This window comes from Propithecus coquereli, unplaced genomic scaffold (assembly GCF_000956105.1).
Source record: "Propithecus coquereli isolate 6110/MARCELLA unplaced genomic scaffold, Pcoq_1.0 Scaffold371, whole genome shotgun sequence".
NCBI lineage: Eukaryota > Metazoa > Chordata > Mammalia > Primates > Indriidae > Propithecus > Propithecus coquereli.
The window spans coordinates 2528695-2548494 of record NW_012149408.1 but is presented as its reverse complement, the minus strand read 5'-3'; the positions used below and the strand labels follow the sequence as shown (position 1 = coordinate 2548494).

General features: G+C 42.4%; 1 protein-coding gene across 1 annotated transcript in view; it reads left to right on the top strand.

The window, feature by feature from the left end:
* The window catches only part of NSUN2 (NOP2/Sun RNA methyltransferase family, member 2), a 27826-nt gene extending 9571 nt beyond the window's left edge, over positions 1 to 18255 (top strand). The window contains 13 exon segments of the mRNA XM_012651856.1: positions 1298 to 1546; positions 3686 to 3760; positions 4855 to 4985; positions 7506 to 7579; positions 8206 to 8336; positions 8719 to 8815; positions 10561 to 10745; positions 11075 to 11167; positions 11964 to 12099; positions 12946 to 13026; positions 13264 to 13402; positions 14622 to 14661; positions 17305 to 18255. Coding sequence (XP_012507310.1) covers positions 1298 to 1546; positions 3686 to 3760; positions 4855 to 4985; positions 7506 to 7579; positions 8206 to 8336; positions 8719 to 8815; positions 10561 to 10745; positions 11075 to 11167; positions 11964 to 12099; positions 12946 to 13026; positions 13264 to 13402; positions 14622 to 14661; positions 17305 to 17611 — 1738 coding nt within the window. The 3' untranslated portion in view covers positions 17612 to 18255.
* The last annotated feature ends 1545 nt before the right edge of the window (positions 18256 to 19800 follow it).

Below are 19800 nucleotides of genomic sequence, written 5' to 3'. Positions count from 1 at the left end.
ATACCATCATCAATAGTTCTTAAACCAACACATTTGTACTTGCGGAGGATGGGGGGCTGTATTTTATAATTATATTTTCTATAAAAGCAAGTAGTGTTTCTTTATCAAGCCTACCTCTAGAAGATAGATTTTGCAACTTGAATTTTTAGTAGTAACAGTTCACCCCTTTCCCCCATCCTTTTTTCTTTTTTTGATTACTTACTGCCTTATGTGACAAGCAGTAGAGCATAGTTACTAAGAGGTGCTGTCAGAGTTTCTGGGTTCAAATCCCACCACCATTTAATAGGCAAGCTGTGTGATGGTATTAGACATCACATAAGGAATGGAACGTCAGTGCTTAGCTTGCAGGGATATAAGAGAGAAAAGTGGTCAGAAAATAGCAGCTGTTATTTTAGTATCACCCATGTCCCTTCATAGGGATTCTTGAATTCCTGTCCTTAAATGATCCTTAAGCTGGAACTACCGGCATGAGTCACTGCACCCAGCTATAGGGATTCTTTTAAGAAGCGGATACAAATACTCTCCATGGTGTTTTAGAGTCAACTGTTATTTCATCCTACTTTCTTTTTCTTTGTTCAAGCCGCCTGCTCTAATTCTGTTTTAATGGGCATAGTTGTTAGCTGTGTTTTTTAAAGTCCTCCTTTTTACGTCATTCAAAGATAATGCCTTTGCCAGAAAAGCAGCCTTTGTTCTTCCCTGTTTTTAATTATTTTCTCCGGATCAGTGGTAAAGAGCCTTGATAGCCCAGCAGGAGTGATTTCTCCTCTTTATATTATGGTGCTTTGCAATTCATACTGTTTCGAAGAGTGACTTTGATCATAAATGTTGTAGGCATGTTTGCCTTTTTGCTGAGGGTGTGAGAGTTACCAGAAGAGCAGAAGTAGCACCCAGTGAACTTCCCAGCAGTAGTTCTTAGCCTGGGGAGAGTCCCAGAACAGCTTACACTTTCGGGTGCTGAGACCCCACGCCGGGAGTCTGATTCACAGATTGAAGCCCCAGCCCATGCCCAGTATGTTAAAACTCTTGTCAGATGATTCTGTTTTCTATGCCTTTCTCTGCTTACCCTCCTTTGTAATGAATAGTTGCTAATAATAGAAGACATTTTTGGCACAATATGAATAATTGTTGAACAAATGAATTTTGAGGTTTTGAAATTTAAGTGTCCGTAAAATCTATGCAGAGCTCCCTAGTTCCTTTTTCTGAACCACTTAATGTATTTCTAGAAAAATCTTGACCTTGTGTCTTAACTTTGGAGGATTTCTGTTTCTCACCTGCTGACTTAGCGGTAATATTTCAGGAAATGACTCCACTTATGCTACGTTTCACGTGATGGTACTGATTTTATGTTCCCAGAGGGATTTGTTATCGCTAATGATGTGGACAACAAGCGCTGTTATCTGCTCGTTCATCAAGCCAAACGATTAAGCAGTCCCTGCATCATGGTGGTAAACCATGACGCATCCAGTATCCCCAGACTCCTGATAGACGTGGATGGAAGGAAAGAGATTCTCTTCTATGATCGAATTTTATGTGATGTCCCTTGCAGGTATTTAGATTTTTAAGGGTCCAGAAAGCCCAAAATCCACTAAGGAAATCAAATCAAACATAGACCAAAATGAAGCTGCCTGTGAACTCACATGCAATTGTACATCTGAGTCTTGTGGCCACAGGTATGGAGAAAGTTACTGTAAGCCTAAACCACAAGATTCACGCTCAAAGTTTTAGTAATAAGCAGATCAGACATTGAATGCAGAAAAAAATTAAAAAATGGATGGTTTTGATAGTCTTAAAAAAGATAAAAGAAAATACCTGAGAGGAAGATAGAATCATAAACTCTCATTGTGGTGTATTTCAGGATATTATTGGTTGGAACAATTTGTGCATCTCAAGAATTTCTATTTGTTCTTCTAATAAGTACACTATGTAGAAAACTTTGTCATAGTATAATACATAAACATATTGGGTTTCACGTTGTTTATAATACAATGAGCGAAATTCAGAGTTCAGACCTTTGAAAAACTTAACTTTACCTGTATTTTTATACCTTTCTTCAAATTTTACATGTAAGTTTTAGATATTTAGAGTTTATATGTAAAAGAATTCCATAGTAAAACTGAGTAACAGTTTTTCCAAAGAAAAAAGAAAAAAACATAACTAAAGGCATCTGTTCAGTTTCCAGAGGTGGTACATGGACGATGATGATCTCAGGTGTTAATACCTTTTGAACAGTATAAATTTGTTGAGACCATAGTTCAAAAACTGCCACAAAACTTGTTAGCAATAAACACAAGGTTTAAATATGATACCTCATTATGGAAGAATTCCATTTTTTAAAAACAAGTGGCAGGCAGATTTATTGCTTGTGGCAGGACTCAGGTTGAAAATTTCATCTGGTTGCACTGAATATGCCTGTGTTTACAATACCTGAAAAATTCCTCTTTAAAGTAAAATTGAAAATAGGCCAGGGAACTAAGTTCTTTTGTCCCCCTTAGGTTGCAATTTTCTTTTTTTTCTTCTTTTTCTTCTTCTTTTTTTTTTTTTTTTGGAGACAGGATCTCTATTGCCCAGGGCCAGGGCTAGTATGCAGTGTCATCGTCATAGCTTGCTGCAACCTCAAACTCCTGGGCTCAAGAGATCCTCTTGCCTTAGCCTCCCAAATAGCTGGGACTACAGACTCGAGCCACCACTCCCAGCTAATTTTTCTATTTTTTGTAGAGATGGGATCTCTTTTGTGTTCAGGCTGTAACGTTGCAATTTTCTAATTTTCCCTAAGGACCCATGTTTTCCCACTCGTGTTTTCTTGTGGTCAGAAAGATAACTCATTTCTTACACCTGAGAACGAAATGACCTAGTGAGCAGTTGGTTGCAAGCTGAGGAAGTTTCTGAAATTATGGTGTAGTTTCCCACCATATAAGCCTCTGGCATACATTCAAGGACATCATTTAAAAGCAGGTATCTTATCTCATAGAACATTCCATCCCGCTGACCTCGTACCTTAAGCACATGTGGCTAGACCACCAAGGAAAATTAAACTTTACAGAAAAAGACAGGCATTACTCCTGGAAAAACTGGGTAGATAAAATTAGACGAGGACAGAAGATTAACAGATTTAATCTTTATTATAAAATGTATAAGGAAATAGTTTCCATTAATAAAAACATGAGAATAACTTTCATTAAATAAAAGTGGAAAGTCAGAAATGTTTGATTATAGAAAAACTACTAAAGTTTACTAAAAAGAAATTAAATTAGCTTAATTGAATTTGCTGTGGAAAATTTGAATGTAAATTTATCATTATTCACATGGTTCTCATTAAAATGTCTTTGTTGATGAACTGAATTTCTAAATAGTATTCAAGGTTCTGTGCCCTAGGTCTGCAAATAAGTTTTGTAAGTATTTTTCCCAAGTGGAAGCAGATTAATATCTCTTTAGGTGTTGAATGAGGTTTCCTGTTCAAATCCATTGTTTTCTTTTAGACTGAAAATTGAAATATAATTAAAAAGTATAAGGTGTTAGATTGTTGCTAAAATAGAAAGTTGATTGTGGTTTGTGAAAATTTGGATTGTTTTCCAATTGATATTTATAATAATACCTATTTTGTAATTTAGCTTGAATATGACACATCTATTACAATTTAATTGTCTACCTGTGTAGAATTTTAAGTTCTCGAATATTTACTTTCTAGTGGAGATGGCACTATGAGAAAAAACATTGATGTTTGGAAGAAGTGGACCACCTTAAATAGCTTGCAGCTACATGGGTAAGTAAAACTTTGGTAACACTGCATGACAAGTAGATTAGTAAAGATTTATTTTTAAATTATGTAACGGAGCATTCGTATCTTTACTTCTAAGGCTATAAACCTCAGAGAATGATAGTAAATGGCCACCTTCAGGAGTTTGCTTATATATCAGAAGTTGTTTTTAAAACTTTTCAAGAGTAGTAACTGCAAATTTTATTCACTTCAGAAATGCATTTATTAAAAATACTTTTATGAAAATTTCTTGTAACATTTCAAATGTTTTTTCATGAAATAACTCCTCTTAATGTCTTATTAATCTTTTTCCTCTCCATTTTTGTCCTTTTGTGTTATTATTTTGCTTAACATTTTGATCTCTTAGAAATATTTTTTGATTGGTTTTTTTTTATGATGGGGAAAACTTTGTAAGAAAATTTGGAAAATTCTTAAATGAAAAAATCTCAAAGTGGTGATAACTTGTATTAATGTTTGGTATATTGTGGTGTTTTTCTGTCTATAGGGATTTTTAAAATACTTGTTTCAAATAGATTTGATTGTTCTGTCTATAGAGTTTTGTATTCTTGTTTTCATTTGACATGCAAAGGTGCATGTTCTTGCAAGCAGGACCGCGCGTGATGTAAAGTGTGCTGATCGACATCCACCACAGATAGCTCCAGCAGGGGATTTGGCTTCTGAATAGCAGCAAAATCCCCTGTTTTTGTGAAACAGAGGCAAAAGTTGGGAATAGAATATATGAAGGAATACAAATTTTTCGTAGAAAAATCACATATTTGTGCAAGTATGGAGATTTTTTTAATGGTGAAATTCATCTAATACGTTGACTTCGGTAGTTAATCAACTTTCTGCTTTGCTTGGTGACATACTGGGAAAGGTTAACTGAACAGTAAAGACAATTGTTTAAATAGATGCTTTTTTATTAACACAAAACACCTTATATAAGTTTACTCTAATTTCACTTAGAACCTTAAGCTTTTTTTATTATAAGTATCATAAAAACTTGAAATAAATAAGTGACATAATTAGTAAATAGGTGCTTCTAATATGTGTGCTTTATGGACTAGTTCAGTCTTCTGTGATCTAACATCAACCCTTAGCTTACAGCTACGTATTGCAACTCGAGGTGCTGAGCAGCTGGCAGAAGGTGGGAGGATGGTGTATTCCACGTGTTCACTAAACCCCATCGAGGATGAAGCAGTCATAGCGTCTTTGCTGGAAAAAAGTGAAGGTAAGCACACTGGACGCATCTTTTAATAAAAGTGTATGCTTTTTAAAAATGTTTTTTGGTAAGAAAAGTTGTGTATTCCTATAGGCCTTTTCCTGGGCATTTGCTTATATGATATATAATATAAAATTTACCATCTTAATCATTTTTAAGTCTGCAGTTTGGCAGTGTTAGGTATATTCACATTGTTGTGCAACCATCTCCATCAACATCTGTCTCCAGAACTCCTCATCTTGCAAAACTGAAACTCTTGGATCTATAAACAGTAGCTCCCCACATCCCCCTCTCCCTCAGTAACCACCGCTCTTTTTTTGGTCCCTGGTTTTGACTACTCTAGGTACCTCATATAAGTGCAATCATATAGTATTTGTCTTTCTGTGGCTGGCTTATTTTACTTAGTACTGTGTCCTCAAAGTTCAAGTACTGTGTCCTATCCAAGTTGTAGCGTGTGTCAGAATTTTATTCCTTTTTAAGGCTAAATAATATTCCATCGTACGTGTAAACCACATTTTTGTTTATGCATTTATCTTTCAATAAACGGTGGGTTCCTTCCATCTTTTGGCTGTTGTGAATAATGCTGCTGTGAACATAGTGTACAAATATCTCTTCGAGACCCTAGTTCTAATTCTTTTGAACACATACCTAAAAGTGGACTTCGTGGATGGTACGGTAATTCTGTTTTTAGCTTTTTGAGAATACCCCTCATACTGTTTTCTGTATCGGCTGCGTCATTTTACATTCCTGCCCACAGTGCACTGGGGTTCCAGTTTCTGTACATCTTTACCAACACTTCTCACTTTCTGAGGTTTTTTTTGTTGTTGCTAGTAGCCATCCTAATGGGTGTGAGGTGTTACCACACCATTTTCTACTACAGACATGTAGTGTAAAATATTCTCAAAGAACAGTTTTCCTAATGTTTTGATATAAAATATTTCTGTTTTTGTTTTCCTGAAATCTTAACTTTTCCTATCATATTCTCCTTAAAGCAAATAATGGGAAATTTCAAACTTATACTGTGTTTCCAGAGTAGAACACTACCGAATTCACTGTGCCCATGTGCATGAAGTAAGTTGAAATGTTACTAGTGAAATGTGTGTGCATTTCCCGAGCAGCGTCCACACCTGCCGTCCTTTCGGCTGGGTTCTTATCAGTAGCTGGGCTGGGCTGGGCTGGGCTGCAGCCCTCTGATCCGTGATGCCTTTAGAGACTTTTCTACTGGAATTTGATGTGTTTATTTTGTTTTCCTGTACTTACGTAGACCTACGTAGAACTGTGATTTCTGGGTGATCCTTCTTGCATGGTCATAATCTCCGTGGTTTTGGTGGTACTTTATTTCAGAAGGTGTGTAAGGAGGACAGTGGCAGATCTAATTTCCTAGTTAGTTTAACCATAGTAAAATCATACCTATAAGTATGACTTTGGGTCAGTTGTGAGAACTGTTGAATCCTGCTCAAATATGTCTGCATTAGCTAGGAATTTTAGGACAATATGATTCCGTATAGCTTGAACAACACAAACACCTCCTATATGCTCCTTGCCACACTCTGGTCTCAGATCTTGGAGAAACAGAAAATCGACATTTATTATTTGCAAGCCCAGTTGCTATTTACTGCTCAAGCCTGAAGGGTAGTTCCAGTATTTGTGGGTTCTCAAACTGCTTTCTTAAAACTGACTTCCTCTCGTTTCTTGGTGAGGGGTTTTCTTGACTTGGCGTGGTAGTCACAGCCCCATCTTGTGCTGCTTAGTAAGGTTTTTGTAGATCCTTGAAGCGTTCATTCTATTACCTCTGCTAAGTCTCTGTTGTCTAATTAAGACCTCTATGTATTTCTTTTTGCTCCTTTTCCTGTTTTAAACTTGTAGCTGGAACCAAAAGCCAGGTCTCCTGCTGATTTAGGAGAGAACAGGCCCTTGTCTCCGCTAAGCTGGCCTTCCCTCGTGGTGGGTGGCATAAAACTGTTTAAAAATTTCCACAGTGCTTTTTAAATGTTGCTTTTTCATTCTGGGATGTTTGTTAGACATAAAGCCATGCAGACCCAAATCATCTAACTGGTGTGAGTCTAGAACAGAGAGATGGACCAGGCACTCTGCATCCCAGCCTCGTATCACATACCAGGCTGCCTTCTAAGCAGAGTTAGTCTTGCATTCTTGGTGGGACTCTGCAGTGCCTTTTCATTTGAACAGCTTTATTGCACTATAATTTACATATTGTAACATTCATCTTAAGTGTACAGTTCAACGATTTTTAATAATTTTACTGAGTTCGATACCCCTTACCAGAGTCCAGCTTTAGACCATTTCCTTCACCCCCAGAAGATCCCTCAGGCCCATTAGCACTCACTTCCTGTTCCCACCCCAGCCTGGGCAGCCACCGATCTACTTTTCATCAATGGAATGTGCTTCCCTGGACTTTTCCTATAAGCGGAATCATACAATGTGGGATCTTCTGTGTCTGGCTTCTTTCACTGGGCATAATGTACCACGCCTTTCTAAAAAGTATGTATATATTCTTTTTTTGCTACATAGGGGCTTTGGAGCTGGCTGATGTGTCTTCTGAATTACCAGGGCTGAAATGGATGCCTGGAATCATGCAGTGGAAGGTAATCTTTCTTCACGGACTTCAGTTCAAAAGAGTAGCTTCAGTTTAATAGACTTAGAGTCATAATAGTTTTAAAGTATGCATTTTTGGGTAACTTGAATAAATACTACATCAGGTTATGTAGTTGAATCAATTTCACAATTATATTTAATGACAAATGATATGATCATACAAATGTGGAAAAGCTTTCTTGCCCTTATTTCACCTATAGGAATCAGCTTTGTTACTCTTCTCCCCATAAGGTAACTTTGCTTTTTTAATGGTCTGGGATTCAAGCTTCGCTTCCAGTATGAAACAATTCACTTTACAGTTTTAGGCCAGAATCAATTTTGAGGCTTTAAACAACAACAACAACAAAAAAAGCTGCATGGAAAATGTTCTCTTATATTGGTTATCCTGATTTTTTGGAATGAAAGTATTTCATCTTTGTTTTTAACAGATTTTATGTAATTTGAGGATTTTCTGTAAAGCTTGGTTTGTTTTTATCTTGGCAGATAGTCTTCCTATCTTTGGAGAGAGTGAGATTCAGCATTTGTCACGTTTGAGAGCGTTTACACTGTTACTCTGTGATTTTTCTTAGTCTTAGCTGGTGCCGATAATCCAGAAATGTGCCTTCCCATGTTGCAGGTAATGACAAAAGATGGGCAGTGGTTTACAGATTGGGATGACGTCCCTCACAGCAGACACACCCAGATTCGACCCACCATGTTCCCACCAAAGGACCCGGAAAAGTTACAAGCGATGCGCCTAGAGCGGTGGTAAGTGTGTGAGGCTCTCTGGGTTTGGGGAGGGTGAGGAGGTCCAGTCCTCTGGGGAGCTGATACACTTTGTTGGGATGAGTTAGAGGCGGCAGGGTGACAGCCTCACAGGTGTGAGCTTCCCAGCAGGTAGGACATTCTCAGTGACTTGTCAGTCGCTGGCAGTAGGTATTTATAAATAGTGAAATTGGTTAGAACCTAAACGGTAATACTTTGAATGCTTCGTGAACCTTTATACATTACATATTGGCCATTCTATGAGTGAGGGCCGCCTAAGTATTTGCAGTAAGACATGACTTTTCTCTCACATCACCTTTTTGTCTTAACACTAAAAGGATGCATTTTGGATCAGTTAAAAAGCATGAATTACCCTTTTTTTTAGCCTTAGGATATTACCACATCATCAGAATACTGGAGGGTTCTTTGTGGCTGTATTAGTGAAAAAATCATCAATGCCATGGAATAAACGTCAACAGAAGGTAAGTATTTTTTTTCTTTTTCTCAAAATAACAATATTTCATCAAGTGCTTTTAAGACAAAACCTGCTAGGAGTTTAGTGGAAGACGTGCAGAGACAAAGAGGAGTCGAATGGGCTGGGGCAGAGGGTGGAGCCTGAGCGAGGGGGGATTCATGTAAATTTCAAGTTTCCAAAGCAGACGTTTCTTAGGGGATAGGGAAGTGGAATGAGAGTGGTTGGGAATGCTCCGTGGCTCGAGTCGGAAGCCTCCCTGCTTCTGTTCCGGTTCCCAGTGGGTGCAGAGCCCCCGCTGACCTCAGGCAGGCCTGGCTTCGGCGTGGCTGTGTGAATGATGAAAGACCTGGTCCAGGCCTGGCTAAAAACGTACGGCCTGACCTGTTGTAATGAATCTAAACCCGGTTCCTTTCTGAGGCAGGTCAGGAAGCCGAGAGGTGAGGAAAGTGCAGCCTTCCTCATCTTGTCTCAGTGCTTCACGAGTTGTGCGTTGGCCTTTTTGTCATGTTAACTATCTGTGTAAATGGGTTTCGACTCTTCCTTCATTTTGCCTCTGATACATTGTCTTACTTTTTAGAACAACCTGGTGTCATTTGCTCATTTAAATATTAATACTTCTCCCCTTTCTGTTAGGTTGGTTTCTTATTTAGTTCAGCACGTGTGTTGTGGTTGTCTCCCCTATACGCTCGCACAACTCGTGCTGCTGGGGGCCTGCGGGTGACTCCGGTGGAGCGTCAGTGGGCAGCACGCCCTAGTCTAGTTGAGGCGACGAGGCGTGTGAACACACAGCTGGAACCCAAGCCAGGGAATTCTGTTGTGGAGGTAGAACAGAGAGAGTGTAGTGGAGAAGGGGCCATTGAGCTGGCCTCTGAGCAGGGCGCCATTGCCAGCAGGGACAGAGGCTGTCACTGACCTTGTTCGGAGGCTTGGCATTTGTCCGTTTGTTTTCTACATCGAAATAAAAGGCACTCTCTGGGAGGCAGTGTTGCATAGTGTTAGAGCACAGAATCTCGGACTCCAGCTCCTCCACCGAATACCTTTATGACCTTGGAGAAATGTGGAACTTGCCTGTTTAGAAGCATCTTAATTTGTAAACTTCACTGGGACTACGAATTCCTACTTTTACCAGTCTTAGGACTTGTTAGAAAGAACACTACACGTATTTTTAAAAGATTTTTTGATAGAAGTAAAACATTTTGCTCATCCTCAAAGCCAAATGTAAATTATACTATTGCCTTAATTCAGAAGCTTATTCTTCAGCACGTATTTCCTTAGTGCCTGGAGATGTGCTCTTTTTCCTAATTGCCACAGCGGTTTGTCCATATGCCCTGGAACAGTTCTCACTTTTTTCCTTATTGTTATACATGTACTTTTTGCCCTCGCCTGATGTTTTAGGAATCATGTTTACTCATTCTTTGTGTCCTTCATTGTGGCTTACACAGAGCAGATGCACAATAAACATTTTTAGATGGAAACAAGCTGGTGCAATGGGCCTCTCCTAAGGAAAAGGCTATGTATGCTCTTTGTGGGAGTAAGGTATAATCAGCTTTAACACCAAAGAAATGGTGTCCATGAATTTCATTTACGATAGCAAACATTTAAAATGACACTTTAATAAAATTCTCTTGTTTTTCTGCATATAATGCTGTACAAAAATGTAACTGATTTTGTGAACTTGGCATTTTTAGTTTTCTTGTAGCATTGCTAAGTATGCTGCTCTTTGTGTGTAAATGAACTTTTTCCCTCGGACAGCTGCAGGGTAAGTCTGCAGAGAGCAGAGAAACCACACAGTTGAGCCCTGCAGATCCCACAGAAGGGAAACCCGCAGACCCCTCCAAGTTGGAAAGCCAGTCGGTCACAGGAACTGGTGACACAGAAATAATTCAAACAACTGAGAATTTAGAGAATAATGGCAATAAGAAAGACGGTGTGTGTGGGTAAGAGAAAGGGTTATGTCTTGATATTGATCTAGTGTTTCTCAGCCTCCTTGGATTAAATGGGATCCCACAGCTGTGCTTGTTGGGGGTTGCACGGGTGGGTTTGAGAGCACAGCACATATGTGGTATTGACACACGCGTGTGAGTGCTGTGCTCCATGTGTGGAGGTTAGAAGGTCGGCATCTGCTTCCTGATACGGGACATGTGCAGAAAACCCCATGCTACACAGAACAGGGTGAGCGCTGGTGGGAGAGGAAGGATGTGCTTTAGGTATTTAACTTATCTCGAAGATGACAGATTTATTCATCTTATCTTAATTCCTTTTTTAGTCCTCCTCCTTCAAAGAAAATGAAGTTATTTGGATTTAAAGAAGATCCATTTGTGTTTATTCCTGAGGATGACCCGCTCCTTCCTCCTATTGAGTAAGGGTTAATGCAGTCTTCTTAATTTTTTAATTCTTCATTTAAGGGAATTTGCTATAGAGTAATAAATGCATACTGACCACATTTAGCCATTGTTTTGTATTTAGTGCTGTATGGCTTTTTTTTTTAACTGTGTGTTAGAGCGGGATGACACTTTAGAGGTTGTTTACTCAACTTTTCAATTTAAGGCAAAAAGGAAAACTTTACGCACAAAGAACGTGTAAAGATGACGGATGAGAGAACTGGACTGTGATTCTGAACGTGAATTACTCAGTTCAGTTGAGAGTCCAGTGGCCAAGGCTGTGTAGTCAGTTCCTGCTGCAGAAATGAAGGAGGGGACAGCGTGGGTGCTAATTAGGGATAATGTAGGCAGAGCATAGAGAAAAAGTGCTTAGGAGAACAGTCTCAGACTCATGTGTTTGAGTCTGAGTAGCCAGAGTAGCCACTTAGTTTTTCTTTATAACTGGTCCTTTGCATACATTAGTAAAAATCTTTCTTAAAAACTAAGTTTCAAAAGTAGTGTTCTTGGGTCCTTGTCACTGGAGTAGCAGCTGACGGGAAGCTGCACTTGTTACTGTAGGTCCCTAATTCAGTTGCGCCCCAAATAAATACTGCCTGGAGGTTTCAGGTGGAAGGAGATGAAGCTTAGACGGTGGGGTTCAGAGCAGAGCCCGGTGCCTGCATCCTGCACTGCAGCTTTAGAAATTCCAGTGCGTAGGAGAGTGAGGTGTTGAGAGACAGTCTACCAGAATTTGAACTAAACTTGTATAATATGACGGCGCTATTTTGTTTCCAGGAAATTTTATGCTTTGGATCCCTCCTTCCCCAAGATGAACTTGTTGACTCGGACTACAGAAGGGAAGAAAAGGCAGCTCTACATGGTTTCCAAGGAGCTGCGGAACGTGCTGCTGAATAACAGCGAGAGGATGAAGGTATGTGGGGTGGGGCTTTTCGCTTCCTTTCTGAGGACAGGTTTGATTTGGGTGGAGCAGATCCCGGCACCTGCCTTCCTGCCTGCAGCATTGGCCGAGGTTCCCCAAGCCTGCCCTGTGGTTTCAGAGCTGTTGGCCGGCACCGGGCTGAGTGGTCCCCACCAGAGTCCTCCTATTCTGGTGGCCTGTGCCCTTCTGTGGCACTGTCCTCGCAGTTGGACAGGCCTTGGTGTGGTCCTCATGGCTTGGCCTCCTGGGAGAGAGAGCGCAGAGGGTTTGGGGGCTGCGACTGCTGCTGCTCCTGTGGTCCTTTGATTTGTCCTTGTGGACATTTTCCTTAGAACTTTGCCAGTTTTAGCCCCCTTTCATTTGCATCACCGTTCTCTGAGCGCACTCTCCCCTCGCCTGTTTGTTTAAGGCAGCAGTCACCAAGTGCTCTGGGGCATCCACGGAGTCACAACTATTTCCCTAACAATACTAAGACAAGATCTGCTTTTTCACTCCTCTCTTGGGGGTTGCCAGGCCAGGCGACCTGTGACAGCGTCCTTGCCCTTAGTGGCCACTGACATGTGTGCTGACATATTCTTGTGTTTTCAGATTTTCCCGGTTTAAATTTCTACGGTGGTGGTTATTTGTGCCTTTGAACCCCCGTACACAGAAGTCGTTAGTTGGTTCTTGAGAACCCTGTGAGAGGCAGGTGGCTTCTCGGTGGTTTCCTGTTTCTTCTTCCGTCTCCCCTTCAGCAGCTGCTTCCGTACAGCCTTGCCTCCTTGCAGCAGAGGGGATGTTGAATTGATTATCTGCGTTTATCTGTGTGTGTATTTCAGCTAATTTTTTCATTTATAGGTTATTAACACAGGGATAAAAGTCTGGTGTCGAAATAACAGTGGTGAAGAGTTTGATTGTGCTTTCCGGCTGGCACAGGAGGTAATTTTGGAACGAAACTTGAGTAACACGCGCCCCAAATCCTTGGGTAACCATTGGGAGGACACTGGGCTTTCCAGCTGGCGGGACCCTGGGCATGGCCTCTCCTGCAGGTCATCCAGCTTCTTCCTCTGGGGGGCTGTAGTGAGGCCTGGACACCATGCACAGAACGTCCCTGAGAGCCAGTGATTGCTGTCGTTCACGAATGGCATCATGGTGATCTATCTCTTATTTCCACAGGGAATATATACATTGTATCCATTTATTAATTCAAGAATTATTACTGTGTCAATGGAAGATGTCAAGACACTACTGACCCAGGAAAATCCATTTTTTAGAAAACTCAGCAGTGAGACATATAGTCAAGCCAAGGACCTGGGTAAGCAATTTGAATTACATGGAGGCTTAACTTGTATTATCCTTATAAGGGCAGTGAAAATACAAGTGTTTCTGTTTTTCTGGCGTATTTATTAATCATATTTGTCAGTACATTGTAGCTTTCTTTTTACTGATTATATCAATTTTAGAGGTTTTTTGTGGAAGCCTAATTGACATCTCAGAATGTTCAGGATCAAAGGCATCTCTCGGGGGTTGCTCTACTTCCCCAGGCCCTGGGAGAGCCCCTGGTGTCGCCCACGGCGAGCCTGTGTGAGTGGCCCCAGCCAGAGCTCCTGCCCAGCAGGTCCCTCGTACTTGGGTTCGTCTGTTACTAATACAAGGAACACAGGTAGACAAGACCAGTTAACATGAGGCATCTGGTTTGTTTGGCATTTTAACCACCCTTGTTAAAGCAAAATAATGCAGTCTCGCCAGCAGTTCCTCCTGTTATGCTGGCCAGCCAGGATGTATTATTGATTGCATTATTGTTTTCATATTTTGTGAACTTCCACTTCAAATCACTCTAGTGACGTTTTCCCCTAAGCATGAAAATAATTTCACCAATCCATTCTAATTTTGTTCTTCTTTTGTTTTCATTCTTATTTTTTATAACTTGTTCAATGTTTCTGACTCAATTTGATGAAAACCACACAAATCAGTTACTGCAGTTATGTAACCATATCTCTTACCTGTTAAAACCTGCTCGTGTGTTCCTACACAACACAGACATGCTGTGTGGAGTCTGTTCCTGCTGTTGTCTCCTCTGGTGAAAACCACAATTTAAAGGAGAGATTATTTTAAAGAATAAGGGAACTGTTTATACTTGTTTTCTTTTTTCTTTTAATCCTACGTTTAGGTGATTGCAGTATCATTTTTTATAATTCTTGTGTATTTCATGCTGTTTCTAGGAGTTGGTGCTGTAATTTATTTAATCTTGAATTTTGAGGATTAACCAATAGTTACTTCCCAGCCTCCCTGCTTCTTTGAGTGACTAGTCAAGCCACTTCACTTTAAATCCCTTTGGTCCTCGTCCAGATTGTCCTTACTGCCTTGCTCAAACTTGGCTTCATGTTCAGAGGCCTCTTTTTCCGTCTAGATCTTGGAGACCAAGAGTGTGTATTATTAATATTTGTTCACACAGCACTAGGCGCCTAAACATCCTCGTTGTATGTGCCCACTGCCTGGAAAACTTGGCAAATGTGCATCTGTTTCTCTTCCAGCAAAGGGAAGCATCGTGCTGAAGTACGAACCGGATTCTGCGTAAGTTGGTACACGCCTTGTCATTAGATGTACATGCCTCGTAGCCGTGTAGTGATCCCATTGGGAGGGAAGGATTACGGGAGGGTGGAACCTTCATGACTCAGAAGGCTTTTATGATTGCTCCCCTGAAGGTAGTATCATGAGAACTTCAGAACTGAAATATTCTTGTAGGTCATCACCAGGATACTTTTTTATAGAGCAGTCAGGCTGAATAAATGCATTTTTATTTATAGAGAATAAAATGTGTAGTACTTACTCTTTAAGCATTAGAAATTAAGTCAAATTTACGTCTAATGCAGAATAAACGTAAAGATTGGACAGGTAGGTGAGGTTGAGTTCTTGCATCTTCTTCATTGGTTCAGATGATGTGTGTTGGTCACCTGCGTGCATCAGGTGTTGTTCCAGGGGTGGGGTGTGGGGTGCGCGGTGCTCATGTCACAGGCATGGTCTCCCCGGATCCTCGTGGAGTCCTCGGAGTAGCAGGTCCTGGTGTCGACAGCACTGGTCAGATGAAGACAGCAGGATGCAGAGTTAGGTGGCTTGCCCGAGTGCCTCAGCTCGAGTGGCAGGATCAGAATCTCACCTGTGACAGCGTCTTTGTAAAATAAAGCACCATTTTGAAGAGCAGGAAATAAAATGGGGTGCAGGGCTGAGCGGGATTTGGAGGGTGGTTAGGTAGAGCCACAGTGTAGGTTTCTTTGGGAAGTTAGCATTTGATCCCCGGTCTGAGGGATGAGAAGGAACTATCCGGGGACACACCCTGAGGCAGGGACGGGCTGGAGGGCCATGTGGGACTTAGGGCGCAGCCTAGGAGGGAAGGAGAACGGATGGGTAAGACCTGCACCCCCTGCGTGGCCAAGGGGCTCTTGTGTCCCCGGGAGTGGACTGTAGAGGGTGGGTGGGCAGGAGAGGGAGCAGGCAGGTGAGAATGGCAAACAGACCAGCTCAGGGGCGGCTGCGGTGCGGTCGTGCACGTGGGCCGTGGGGATGTGTCCCAGGTGGGTTGAGTGTGGGCAGTGACAGGACGGAGCACCCGGCGCAGGCTTCTAGGTTTTGAGTTGAGCAAATGTCATCTCCCAAGATGTGAAGAGAAGGAAAGAACTAATGTACTAAGTTTGAAATGCTTGAATGGACGTGAAAGTAGACATTAGGGTGGGCAGCTGGATAGAAGTATTAGGAATTCAGAGGAAAGAAAGCTGCAGCTATGAACATTTGGGATTTATGAGCATCTAGATCCAGTATAAACCGTGAGGCTTGTGCAGTAACTGAGAAAGACGGTGTTGGTAGACAGAGAAGGCGTTGGTCTGCCCTGGGGTATGCCATCGTTAGAAGTGGCAAAGGCAGTAGAAGCAGGAGTGGCTGGGGAGGCTGGAACAAAACCACGTGTGGACAGTGCAGAAGCTGGGGGAATGGGTTCTGGGACGCTGGGAATAGGGAACAGTGTCCCACGCAGCGGTGGCGATGGCAGTGGGTGGAGTGGCAGCTGATGGGAATGGGCAGAGCAGTGCAGAGCTGGTGCGGCGGGCTCGTAAATGTTGGCCGTGAACGCCAGTTTGGGCGTTTACGCCAGTTTGGGCGTTCTGTGGGGTGAGGGCGGTGGATCACCAGAAGGTTTCAGGTGGGAGATGCTGGGGCGTGCTTGTCTGCAAGTACATGGCGCTTTTAGAAAACAGTTTGGATAAGGGCGCAGAAACGGTTTTTCAAACCATGCGGCCCTCGTAGAAAACATTGGGCTATCTTAAGATATGGATTCACTTTTTCACATGTAAACACCAGTTTTTACTACTTGAAATACGCAGGTGAAAAGAGCTTGAGGAATAATTACTAGATTTTTTTTTTTTTAAAGGTGGCAGTTTGGGAATTTCTTGTATTTTCCTCTCACTTAGTGTCCGTGCTTTACACTGGGAAAATGGAAAGGTAATTAAGTAGGGCTTTTAGGAGCCTGAAAACTGGAGCGGAGGCGGTATGGAAGAAGTTAACTAACAGTGCACAAAGCACTCGCGAAGGGGCGGCCTGCGTGGTACACGCCGACTGCCATCTCCGCTAGGGGAGCGCTGAGCGGGTCCAGGGGCTGGAGGCGAGGACGCTTCAGCACGGAGTGCTGCACGCTGGGAGCAGAAACGGCACGTGCCCGGCAGGGCTCAGCTTGCGATGTGGGGTCACTAGACACCCTGTTAGGCAAAGCACTGAGTGTCAAAAGGATGGTCCTGGGTCCCACACCTGGCTCTGCCGTCCGCTCACTGGCTCTAAGGAGCCTCAGTCCATTCAGGTATGGAAATGTAAGGGCAGCTGTGAGAAGCACGGGGAGAAATGCCTCTCGTTCATCGGGTGGGTAGCATGGGTAGGACTTTAAACTTGAGTAGGAAGTAGGTAGAAATTCTAGCATTGAAAGTGTGTGTGAAATCTGCAGATTTGGGGGCTGTTCCACTGTGAACTCTCAGAAGGAAAGGCCAACAACCCGAGGGTGTTGATCTTATTTGGGACATGAAGAAGGACCCTAGGATCACAGATTAAAATGTCCTTCCAATAGTTTTGGGGGTTTTGTGTGTATTTTTTTATTTTTTGAGAGGTTGAATATTAATATCTCTTTAGATGCAGTTGTGAGAAGGTTTAACATTTACAGGAAGCCATTTTTATTTGTAGGAACCCAGATGCCCTTCAGTGTCCCATCGTGATGTGTGGGTGGCGGGGAAAGGCCTCCATCCGAACGTTCGTGCCCAAGAATGAACGGCTTCATTATCTCAGGATGATGGGGCTGGAGGTGTTGGCAGAGAAGAAGAAAGAAGAGGTTGTTCTAGCAGGCGAGAGCGCAGGCAGTGCCGGGCAGCCAGAGGACGAGGTGAGTGAGGAGCAGAGAGCAGGGGAGGCCGGCAGCCTAGATGCAGAAGCAGACTGTGACCCGGATGCGGAAGCAGGCTGTGACCCGGCTGGGGCCGAGCCACCCCGGTGAGCAGGCCCCGGCAGGCCTCCGCCTTGGTCGTCGTCGTCTGAAACCAAATCCAGAACTGATTCCACCGTTTCTAAAGACGCAGACTGACGGGTGATAGGAGCGGTCTGAGTGATCAGCACTGCTTTCCTGTGCTTAGAAAAGGTATTCTTTGGGCATCTTAGGAGTTGCTCTTTTTACTTTGTTTCTTTGGCCAAGCTGGGTCTAGTGTGTCTGCTTCTGGTCATAGACTTTCACTGTTAAAGTCATACTTCTATCAAGAAATAAAACTACCCTTGCAGAAATTTCAGGTCCCTTTTGTTAAGCCTATATTGGTCTTAAGGTCCAGTATTTTTTTAATTATTATTTATAGAAAGGATCTATAACTCTGAATTGTTGGGAAACTGTACTATAAGCTTTAATAATTGAGTTGCACATTAGCAGTGTGACCTTAACATGCAGTGGGATTAATATCTGAGGCCTCAGATGACTTCTGTGCCTTTTGTAATAAAGGATAAAATAAAATGTTTGTGAGAGTAAGAGCTGTATCGTGAATTGTGATACTAATTATGAGGGGATTTTATGTGCTTTTATTGAATGAAGTGCTTTGCAATTTTTATTTTTAAATGGGGCTTGGGATCCTTGGAATATTTAAATAAAGTTATTAATGATAACGTGTATATTCATATGACCCTTGTTTTTTGCTCTCATGAGGCAAGAAGAACAAAGTTTTTTCTTTTTTGGCTAAATGGAAATGTTAGAATTGCAGCCCTTTTTTTTATCTAGTGAAAGCAGTTTTACTGTGAAGGCTGCTGTCAGTGAAGTCAGCTGTCTGGCGAGAAGCACTGCGCTGAGGTGCTTTCCTGCGGTCCCCTCTTCTTCCTGGAGGGTGCAGACTGGGGAGACTGAGGGAGGGCTCCAGGCCTGGGGTGGGTTCCCTCAGGCACAGGCTGGCGGACCTGTCCGTGAGGCTCGTGGGCAGGAGCTGCCTGGCCACCTCAGTCCGTCACACTCACTGATGGGTCGGTGCCAGCTTATCAAGACAATTTCAAAACTTCAGCACCCTGCAGCAGGGCGGCGGCGGGCCTCAGGCCTGCGCCTGGCCTCAGTGGTTGCCAGCACAGTCTTAGGTTGTCGGGCTGTGCAAACCCAGACCACACATTGCGTTGGGTTTATTTGTGTCCTGAGTCTGTTTTGAAAAATTTTCTAACTCATTGGTATGTGGAGCTTCTGTTTGCCTTTCACCTGAATTCTCTAGTTGACATTTTCCACATTTGCACGAGCATCCTGTGTGTACGTAACTCAGTTTTTCCTGAACCATCTGACAGCCAACTGCAGACATGTTCCAGTACCCCTTCCTACGTCAGTGTATCTTTCCTAAGGAGAAAGGCACTCTTAACTAGTCCCAGCACAAGCATCGCTGGCATGCTTGACACAAGTTGCCAGCTAACCAGCGAGCTCGCTGAAAGTGCCGTGCGTGGGCCCAGCAGTGTTGTCGCGGCTTGAGTCCGCTCCCATCCGGAATAGTGCCCAGTCTCACTGCTGTGATCTGGACGGTTTGCAGGGTACAGATCAATTACTCTGCAGAATGTTCTTCAGTTTTGTTTTTTGGTCTAATGTGTCCCCACGATTGATGCATTTTTGGCAAGAGTAGCACAGTTCTTTTCGCGGCAGCCTGTCGGGAGGCTCACGGTGTTGGTTTTTCTCCTTGTATTGATGTTAAGTTTCACTCAAGGTGGTGTCTGCCTGCCGTGTTTCTCCACATGGAGGGTTAGTATCTTGCAAGGAGATATTTCAAGACTATATATTCCTGTTCCTCATCAAACTTTTAACTGTCAACTTTAGCATCTCTTGATAATTTTTGTCTTAACCAATTTTTACTACGATAGCTGCAAAATGATGACTTTCTACTTTATTGTGCCTTCTCCATTATTACTTTTCATTCATTAAGTGCTCTTTCCCCTGTTTATTTCTTTATTCATTTATTTATATCAGCATGGATTCAAGGATTCTACTGTATTCAGTAGTTCTAATCTGTTAACTGTCATTTATTTTGATGCTCAAATTGTCCCTGAATGGCCAGTGGGAGCTGCTCCTAGTTGCTTCCAGTGTCCTGCATGCCCCTGTCATCTTTTCTGGCACAACGGGAGACCTTGGCTCCTTTTGGTAAGGCTTGGTTGTTAGACACCAAGATCTGGTAGTAGGTGTGTTCA